General features: G+C 35.2%; 1 protein-coding gene across 4 annotated transcripts in view; it reads right to left on the bottom strand.

Moving 5' to 3' along the window:
- Positions 1-1,338: 1,338 nt before the first annotated feature.
- LOC110839900 (hemolymph lipopolysaccharide-binding protein) overlaps positions 1,339-10,137 on the bottom strand; it is a 60,707-nt gene continuing 51,908 nt past the window's right edge. For 2 of the 4 annotated variants that reach the window (XM_087348336.1, XM_087348338.1), the window contains exons 2-5: positions 5,952-6,117; positions 5,115-5,229; positions 2,594-2,863; positions 1,339-1,632 (exon numbers count right to left, since the gene is read on the bottom strand). In XM_087348336.1, coding sequence (XP_087204462.1) covers positions 1,478-1,632; positions 2,594-2,863; positions 5,115-5,229; positions 5,952-6,117 — 706 coding nt within the window. In that variant the 3' untranslated portion in view covers positions 1,339-1,477. Of the gene's footprint in view, positions 1,633-2,593; positions 2,864-5,114; positions 5,230-5,951; positions 6,118-6,269; positions 6,456-7,480; positions 7,607-10,137 lie in introns of those variants that run through there. The other 2 variants (XM_087348337.1, XM_022084483.2) reach the window with 2 other exon arrangements.

Raw genomic sequence — 10,137 nt, 5'->3', positions numbered from 1 at the left:
AAATGTGATAATTCTCCTGATTTTATATTTGTAAACATCCTAACACTTCACATCCGAATACGTCCACCGACTTCTTGAAAACGCAGACGTGAATCGAACTGAGAAAGCCGATACTTGAAAGGAGGACCAGGGTTCATGTTATCAAAGAAACTCCCTATAAAAATTATACGATACAGTATCCCTAAACAAATAGAAGATTAAAACAGACAGTTCGCATGATATGAGGACATTTTACCTCTAAACTGAATATTTATACACGTGTTTTCAGACCATTATTCAACTTACTCAGTTTAAACGGAGGGGTTGAAGGAAATAGTGGTGGGTGGTGAGAGATGATGAATAGATGGGGGTGGAAACAAGGTAAACATCCCTCCAACCTTTGTTGACTCGACACCACCGCCAACTAATACCAAAACATTACACACAAAATACTCCCCTAGCATCATCCGACATTGTGGTAATTACAACTAAGCTTCCTCTACGCATTCATGTCGTAGACGCTCGAATGTTGTTGCAGAGGAGAGAGAGACTCTGGAGGCTGGGAAGGGAATATGTGAGGTCCTTCAGGCGCTTTCTACAGTCTTAATGCGCGCCGAGAAAACACGGGAAACAAAAATAATTTGACGTGGATTAGTTGTTATATACCTGTCGTGCCTAAGGTTAACATGATACAATATATCATGTAATCATCACAGTTTGAATTCATACTCAGAATTGTATACATCCATAAACAAAACATTTTGTATGCTTATGAAACTTTTGTCTGTAATCCTGACAGAATAAAAATGTCACACCCTTTTCGAAACACGTGAGTGAAAAATTGTTTCCTTCCCATCATATCTTTTCAACCAGTACCTCAGTACAAACTTTTCTAACCAGTTGGTATCTTAGAACTGTATTACACAATTTCTGTTTTGCAGATATTCCACTCGACACAAAACTGCCTATTTCCTAAATCCCCAAAATACATTTACCCTGAAGATGGCAACAGAAATATGAGCCGGAAGCCTAAGTTTACATTAAAGTCGAGCAGCGAAATCCTGTGAACAAGAAAAACTTGAGGGCAATGAGAACAACATTTTATGGATGTTGGATCGAAGATTGAGAAAGCAATGTATGAGCAGAGCATTATAAAGTACAGGGCATCATTATCATTATTTAATAATAAAGAAAATGTCATGTAAAATATTAGACGAAAAACTTTAAGTGAAAATATTTCTTCAGGAATCTAGGAACAGATTTGAGGATAATATTAATACAGACCCTAAAGTAGCAGATGTGGATTGGATTAACCTGGTTCCGAATTAAGTACAGTGAGCATATTAATAAACCTTCACGTTTTATAAGAAGAGATTTTATTGGCCAGATGAGCTACTATTAGCTTCTCATGCAAGACTTTCCTCCATAAAATTAGTTAATCTTGGTCTACGTAAGAATTGTGTACTTTCCCAGCTGCAAGTAAACTTAAGCCTCAAATTCACAGCCCTCGCTCGCAGATGAAGGCCACTTCAGCAGCGCAGGCTGTATCGTGCAGAAAGGAGTTCACCGTCAGGACGAGGCAGTCCTCATTTCTGCCCCCGTCCGGCTGATTAGATGACCACCTCAAGTAGCCTGTAGAATTTAGCGTTTCGCCTGGAACATTGAACCACGCCACACATCCTCTTCAGTAAGACGAGACTTTGAAAATCAAGACTGCAGCCAAGCATTTGGTTTTAATTATTTGGTTTATTATGTGTTGGCGAGCTTTCAGGTTCTTACCGCGTGTTAAAGCCGATTACATTCTGGTTTCAACATGCCATAAGACAGTCGTATTTATTATCAGTTCTTTGGACAAAGAGTATAAACACTTTTCATGGAGGTGATTTTAAAATAACTTGTTTTTTAACCACATGGAGAACATCTAAAATGGAGGACCGGTTCCTGTTAGCTAACCATTAATGTTTATTTGTTTAAATCTTATCAGTCTAATCACAATAAAATTCCTATTAAATATTAAAATATTACCATAATTAACATTTAAATATTTAAAATATATTAAATGATGTTCTCTATCGAAACATCATTTAATATATTTTAAATATTTATATTTCTCGTATTTTCCAGCGGTCTTTCAGAACTATCAAATACACCAGGACTGATTTCTCGAAAATTCCTTTCGATTAATCTCACAGTTAATACTTTGTTACAGAAAACTATTGTATATATTCACTCTTTGGAATACAGTGAAATTCTACACAAAATTGTTCAGTGCAAGTTAATTGTGTAACTGAAAATTCTAAAGGAGTTTATCTTAAATAAAATGATGATCATCTTTGATTTTACTACACTATTACAACTCACTTCAGGGGTAACGTAAGTACATTCAAATGCATAAATTCTTTTCCGCGGGCCGTCTTAAACATTTCAGTCTCTGAAATCAAATTTGAATACCACCCAGGTAAGAATATGAATCTGTGGTTTTACGTGTTATTCCCTGAAGAGAGAGGAATTCTGACAGGTTAATGTCAAGAAATAATAACCGTACAGGAGAAAACGAAAAGTTAAAGGATAACAGAAGGAGACGTAAGGCATTCCTGTGTGTTTCGGTACTTACCCAGAACGGACATGAAGTGACCCTCCCTTGCGATGTCGCTAACGCCCATGAACACGTGGTTTTTCCTCCAGTCAGTGTAAGGACTAGGAAAGCGATCCCAAATTTTCTTAACAGCTTCGAATTCTTGATCAGAATTTGGAATGATGAGATAAGCCCCTTCCTCGACGCAGGTGGCCTGCGCCTCCCACCAACTCTTTCCGATTTTGTAAAATTTGTAGTATCCTAATCCAGGCACAAGTTCGTAGCCGGGGGCAGGTTTTCCCAGGGGCGCTGTAAAAAGCCACTTTCGTCACGAGATAAATAAAGTTCATATTACATCTGTCGTCTGTCGTGTTGACTAAAACTGTGCTTTTAATTGAAAATCAGAAAACTAAAAGACAGCTCAATCATAGAGTGCTGCAATCTGTAATAAATATATTGTGATATTATTTCCAGGATAATAATTATAACAATAACGTTTTCATTCTAGACATAGGTTATTTCGTTAAACATCATTAACCGGATGATATATGTAAACGCGAAGTGTCATATTTCCTTGCAGTACGGAATAACTTCACAGAATACTTGTTCATTTTATACATATTGTAAATAATTTTGTTAATAATAGAGCATTCACAGTTGTCCTTGAAAAATTCTGAATCTCCTAAACGTCCTGGCAGGACTCCCTGAGGGCAGTTTCTTACGCCTGTATTATTCAATATTTAATATATATACCGTCTATGGAACGTAATAAAAATGTGTGCTGATAATATCAATGTCACTGTTTAATCAGGCAGCTTGTAATTGGTGGTAAAAATAAAGAGTTAGATTAGCTTGAACACAAAGTTGTTGGTGTATAATTCAAGTTATACATAGTATATAATCTACATCTAAAATAAATTAAATAAATTACATTACTGATTATTCAGTGTTTATCATAAAATAATATATATATTTTTTAAATTTCACGTACCCCCTAAGATGTCTTCGCGTACCCCCAGATATAATTTCTCTTCAACTTTGTACCCCCAAAGTTGTTGGTGTATAATTCAAGTTATACATAGTATATAATCTACATCTAAAATAAATTAAATAAATTACATTACTGATTATTCAGTGTTTATCATAAAATAATATTTTTTTTTTAAATTTCACGTACCCCCTAAGATGTCTTCGCCTACCCCAGGTTGAATACCACTATTCTAAGGCACACCAAATTCAAGCAAAGTATTTTAAAGAGCTTCTCTTTTAAAATTTTCATAGGCTTTCTTAAAGTATATAAATAATTTATGGATTGTCCCATTGTACTCCCAATTTTCCTGTAGTATCTGGCGAATGTAGAAAATGTGATCAGCTGTAGTTCTATTATGACGTAACCCACAGCGATGATCTGAAATATGGAGTCAGCTTACCTGTACGTCTGTGTTCTAAATGTCCTCCTCTCTCCACCCTGTCCTATAAGCCGTTTTTTTATTTATAACGCTGAAGTCTAACACACCTTTGGAGAAGTCGCTGTTATTCGACAAATGTCCGCCAAGCACCACATAAATAACATGTCAACAGCACAACATTTTAGCTAAATTTTTCTGATGGATACAAAATTTGATACAATAAACATAAATACAATAGCGTAATATATAAAACAGACAATTAATGTAATTTTAATAGCTATAAGAAAACAAATATCATGATAATGTCATTGAACATTGTTTCTGAAACGAAAAGTATTTTTTTGAGTTCTAATGCACGTTAGAACATAAAACTGCTTCATCACAAATCAAAGGAAAACCGCCTTGTTTGTATACGTACTAAAACTATAAAGGAGAGACTTCGTATAAACACTAAACTCCATCGTTTATCATAAATCATTGTCTTCGTCTCGTTATACTTTCTGCCTTGCAACAAAATGTCCGGAAATTTGAGAAACTAAAGTTTTCTTATATATTTATTTTGTACAGTCTATACACAAACGTTTGAAGTTTATTGGTGTTGTAAAAATTATATAATATTAAAACATTTTGTTGTGTAAAATATTATATTAGCGCTCTTAATCGTAAATACGATTATACATTATATTTTTTAGTGCTTTTATTAAAACGACATGTTTCGACGGGTAATACCGTCGTCTTCAGGTTTTTATCAATTTAAAATATTTTAAAAACTATTAGATATTTGATGCAATGCATTATAAGTTTTCTTGCAAAATTTCACTCTAGATCAAACTCTGTATCGTTACATAACATGACTTCAGCAATCCCACACGTAAATATACATACCTTTAACTGCATTACTGGGATTTTGGATTGTTTTAAGACCCTTGTTGGCGGCCTTGTGGTTAAGAAAATCTATGTAGCGGTTCAGAACCTCGGTTTATGTATCTCTGCTTCTCGGTACAATAAAGAAAAATTCTGCGTACATTCAGAATTTTTCTTAGATAAAATTGTTGCAAAATTAACAGACGTTACTTTCTCTCCAGTGGTTTATAGTGACACTTTATTTTTGTAGTTCTCAAAGGAATTCCGTCTAAAATCTTTTCACTTACCTACTACGGTATTCGTTACAAGAATTGATCTTCTGCCATCACAAGTCACTGTTGTGTGGTCAATGTCAACTTCCCACTGTCCTGACTCTGGACCATCGTCATGTTCTAAAGACATCTGTAAACATTTGGACACGGAATCACATGACTGTGCCCTTTTCTGATTGCATTTGGGAAGAATTCAACTCGATAATCGATCTGGGTATAAATTAACTTAATTGATATATTTGTGGGTTTCCTTACTTATATTCGATAAAATTCTTGAATAAATACTCTAAATAAAATATGATTTCTCAGTTTTGATACGTACGTGTCCTAATTTACCTTCCACGAGCTATGTAAGTTCTGTCGTTTAAATGCCTTTATCGGCTTTAAACAATTATCATATCAAATTTCGTCAATTTTGTCTCAAATAATTTTATTATTTGTAATAACATAGTTTGTCAGGTCACATGAAAAAAATAAATGGATATCAATAAGTTTTATTAGCAATGTCAAATTATCCACCATAATCTTATTCTGCATCCGTCCGAGATTGAACTGACAAAATTCAACTCTGGCTGCAACAATTACCTCAAATTTATTGTTGTAATATTTTAAAGAAAGACCGTCTGACAGTGTAACAATCACATGTTTCCCGAAAGAACTCTAGTACAAAATTTAATAGAATATTTATATCTTAACAACTGCTTTCTTTCCATTGAGATGGTAGTCAAAATGGAAGTACAATGGGGCACATTGGAACATGTGAACCAATGAGTTCTTGTCACTCAAGAGTTTCCTGAGCTAGAAACTTCCTCGAGTGTCATTGCAAGTAAGAAACAAATGGCTGCTACTTACATGGGCTATCCAATTCCCTGTCAGGTTTCGGCGACTAATGACGGAGAACTTGAAGTTGGTTTTCCGTGATGACGCACCACATGGTAGTTGAGTGTCAGCACATCTACTGACTCGTAGTAGATTACACCACGACAGCACATACAGAAAAGCTATTGCTCGCATGGTTCTGGAACACAAACTTACAATTGTTTACACGAAGTACGGCAAGATTTAGGAGGTCTAGGTTCAGTAACAGCATTGTAATTTAATTACTTTTCCACGTTTTACGCAAATTATTAATATATGTATGTATGTGTTACTTTATGAAGTATCACTTACCATTTTCCCATGCATTCTCCGCTTTATTATTGTCAAATGACTCTCCTCTTATTTTGTTCTAAGTATCTTGGGTACCTTTCGTCTAAATTCACTTCGATGTGCATAATTGGAAGAACGTTTCCATGAAGAATGATGAATGACGAGTGGCTTATTTTGAATTAAGACTAATTATCCGGAAATAGTAGCCTGAAATATTATTTAAATCTCGTTTTCAGAATTCGCTTTGCATTCACTGTCTCACCTACTTGAAATTAAAAAAAAAATTCAACGTTATTCCGTCATTTAACTTGAAACAATTATGTGATGTCTTGTACATTTAAGATATTCCGTTCTAGCGTCCTTTTTATGTTTACACCGAATTTCTGATCACATTTATGGATAAAATGCCTTAACACGTGACGGAGAAACATGTAGGCATTTATCTGCATTTCAATAGCTGATTATTCTGTTCAATTGTATTCATTGCAATTGAGTCAAAGTGGAAATCCTTTTGCTATCCCCTAAGGCGCCATATTTGTTAAAATGTGGTTTATTCCCTCCAAAATAAGGTTCGTGTTTTCTCTTAATTCAAAACTACAAAGGTTATCGTTTGTGCATCATTTATGGATTAACAGTTACAAACAAGTTCTAAAATAAAATGCGAAAGATTGAACAATTATTTTTAGAATTAGTTGTCAATTCGCTGGAAAACTAAACACTTCCTCTGGTTTCGTTTGTCTCCATCATAAACTGTTTTCTTTCACTGCAGTGTACTAAGAGATTAAGAGACTAAAAAAATCCTAGTACGTGTTGTTCGTAATTAACAGTACCAGAGAATATTACATTTTCGCTTTGTCCTCCCCTCCCCTAGTTGGTTATTAACATCAAGGTGAAATATTTTATATTTTTGGTCGGTACGGATCTGGAAAAACATGTAATGTATTCGAATGCCAACTTTCCAATCCATCTTCCACGTACTTTCTTGAGTGATCGGTACTTTCACAGTTAAAGCTGTAGCCTCCAGTTTGTCTTTGCGGGTAAAACCAAAATTTTATGAAATATAACAAATTCCCTCTAAAAGTCTGGATTGAATTCGTGTGAGGGTCCAATTGCGGATTCTTGTGATAATAGTAATCAACTTCGGGTACCATAAAATGAGAAATTTCCTGACCAGTCGACGTATAGACAGTTAGTTAGTTAACTAGGTTACTATAAATGATATGAAAACTTACCAGAGTCTGAACTGTTGAGCTCCTTTTCGTTATTTCAACTGTTTGTTTTGTCAAACTCCGCATTAATTTATATGTTTCATGTCACATATGTTCTGAGGATTATTGTCAGTGTATCGGATTATGAGATCAGCTGACTGTGGATAACAATACATTTATTCATCACGGGATACAGAGTGTTTTATTAGAAAGTACAGTCTCACTCATGAGCCCTCTCATTTCAGTCAATATAGTGACTAGCTACGGGCTGGACGACCGGGGTTCGAACCCCTACTGGGGGATATTTCCTCTAGCCTCTGCGTGCAGACCGGCTCTGGGCGTACAATGGGTACCGGGGTCCTTTCCCGGGGGTAAAGCCGGCCGGGACGTGACTCTAACCACTCATCCCATCTAGTGCCTGGGTTTAGAATTAGTAGGAGCTATACCACCTCTCCCCCCAAGGGTATACATGGCGTATAGTGGGACAAACTTCACTTTTACGGTCTTACTCAGCGGTAAATACACTGTAAGAGCAATGTTAACATCAAGAGGGTCTGAGATATTATATGCACGACAGTGCAGTCACACTAATTACTGCTAGTTGAATAAATGTCATTGGTGGATATGAATCTTCATTGTCCAGCTGGTAGCCGGTCTGACAGATCTACTAGGACACAAAAAATCGGTCTTGGTGTAACTGAAACTCTGTCTCTACATACAACGCAAATAATCCTTGATTTTTTGCGTACGTTAATTCAGGGCAACAGAATGTGAGAAATTGTGTTTCAACCGCGCAGCCTCGTTCAGACCAATAGTTAGAATTCTACGAGAATTCTACGGTGCTGGAGATTTTGTCACGTCTGATGCTCTCTGTCCTGGGAGTTCACAGGCCGTGGATTATTAATCATAAGAAGATCCGACGCCAATTTAGATGCGCGACGCTCCCTCGCACTGCCGTCTGCCCCGGCAGCTTCTGGTATTAAAGCTCAAATTTGAAGACTACCAACACAATGTAAACAACGAATTCATTTTTATAATGTCTTTATGCAAAATTTCAATAAAATTTCTATATAGTATTTCAAAATTTCATGAAAATTGAAGTATATAATTTAATTTATCGTGGTAAGAACATTTATATTTACCACAATTACTGGAGTAATTTTTCTACTACACAATCCAAAGGCAGTTATGATTAGTATTACAGCACGCCGGGTGTTTTATACAAAGGATCCATTTAACTGATGTTGGCGTTTGATCTAATTTTGACACAACTTTTTAGGGCAACAATATACTGAGAACAAAAAATTATTTATTTATGCCTCATAAATTGAAACCATTTATTTATTCGTAAGGATATTCCTTTGCTGAAAGTTAAACTTATGTTTAAACATAATAAAATGAACAAATTAAGCAGGATAAGATGGACGAGGAGTTTAGCACGCATGAGATAAAATTTAAACTTTAAAGGAAGAAACTACTTCGAAGATCTATGAATACGGAAGAGTGCAAAAATTAATGTAAATCTTAAAGATATAGGGCAAGAAGAGGTAGATTTAATTCATCTGGAGAGTGGCTAGTGGCTCGCTGTTGTAAACACGGTAACATTTGAATTCAATGAACTGAGGGGAATTTCTCGACACCTGAGAAAAATTTTTTTCTTTCAAGAGGGACTCTAGTGACTGAAGTTTGTTTTCAAGAAATAATGGCACATTTTACATCGTTAAATTATGTTTTTGATCTTTCCTGAGCACTGTGAAGCGATATATTATTTATCCTTGAATATCGTAAAATATTTCCTTTCTCGGAATGTATTCACACTAAAGGTTACAGATCTTAATAAAATTTTAAGTTTTTATATTGCAAGCGAGTATTTTGTTGTTTCTCAGTGAATTTTATAACGTAACATTTGAGGGCACGTAAATCAAGTTTTATATTCGACCTACAGAAATAAAAATATTTGAAGCTAAAACATTTAGTGCGTACACAAAATATCAAATGAAATCAAAATTAGTTTCGAAGGAGGACAGACATAACCTCTCGACAATAATTACTGAATCTGTTTGTATCAACTTAAAAAGTGATTTCAAACACGAGATTGCAAAATAATATTTTACATTGTCGGTTAAATCAGTGTCCAAGCGGCCTAAAACGAATTTCATATGGATTAAATACTGCACCAGAAACATATGATTAAATAAATAACGCAAGAACCATTACTAGGAAACAGATTAATGAATTTGTTATCAACATAGGATTTAGGAAATGATCATAGAGAGAGATAGTTATATCTTTGAGCGTTATCTCTGAAAACTACTATGAAACCAATGCGTGCAGATTTAAATTTTACCTGTAGTGACAAAGCAAATGTTAGATACCTTCTTCGAAGCTGCACGGCTCCGTCTTTAGGTGTATCTGTTTACATCGCGTTTGTACTGAAGAGAAAATATTTGGAGCGCGTTTTCGTAAATTCTGTGAACACAGGTTAACCACTTCTGTCCGTAGAAATTTTCCTTCTATTTATCAATTAAGCTTTAACTTAGAATGATTTAAGATTCTCACGGAAGCGAGCATAAAGATATCTGTCTTCTGAGTTGTAGCGCCGTGTATTCTCGTAGAAGCTTACCGACGTTTCCGAGTCTCCTTCTGCCTCCAATATCAGGGCGACCTTAATTTTTTCCTTT

The sequence above is a fragment of the Zootermopsis nevadensis genome, unplaced genomic scaffold (genome assembly GCF_977971745.1).
Source record: "Zootermopsis nevadensis isolate Lab colony 2312 unplaced genomic scaffold, Znev_1.0 Znev_ptg000013l, whole genome shotgun sequence".
NCBI lineage: Eukaryota > Metazoa > Arthropoda > Insecta > Blattodea > Termopsidae > Zootermopsis > Zootermopsis nevadensis.
The sequence above is the reverse complement of the archived record's forward strand: the minus strand, read 5'-3'. Positions and strand labels throughout refer to the sequence as shown.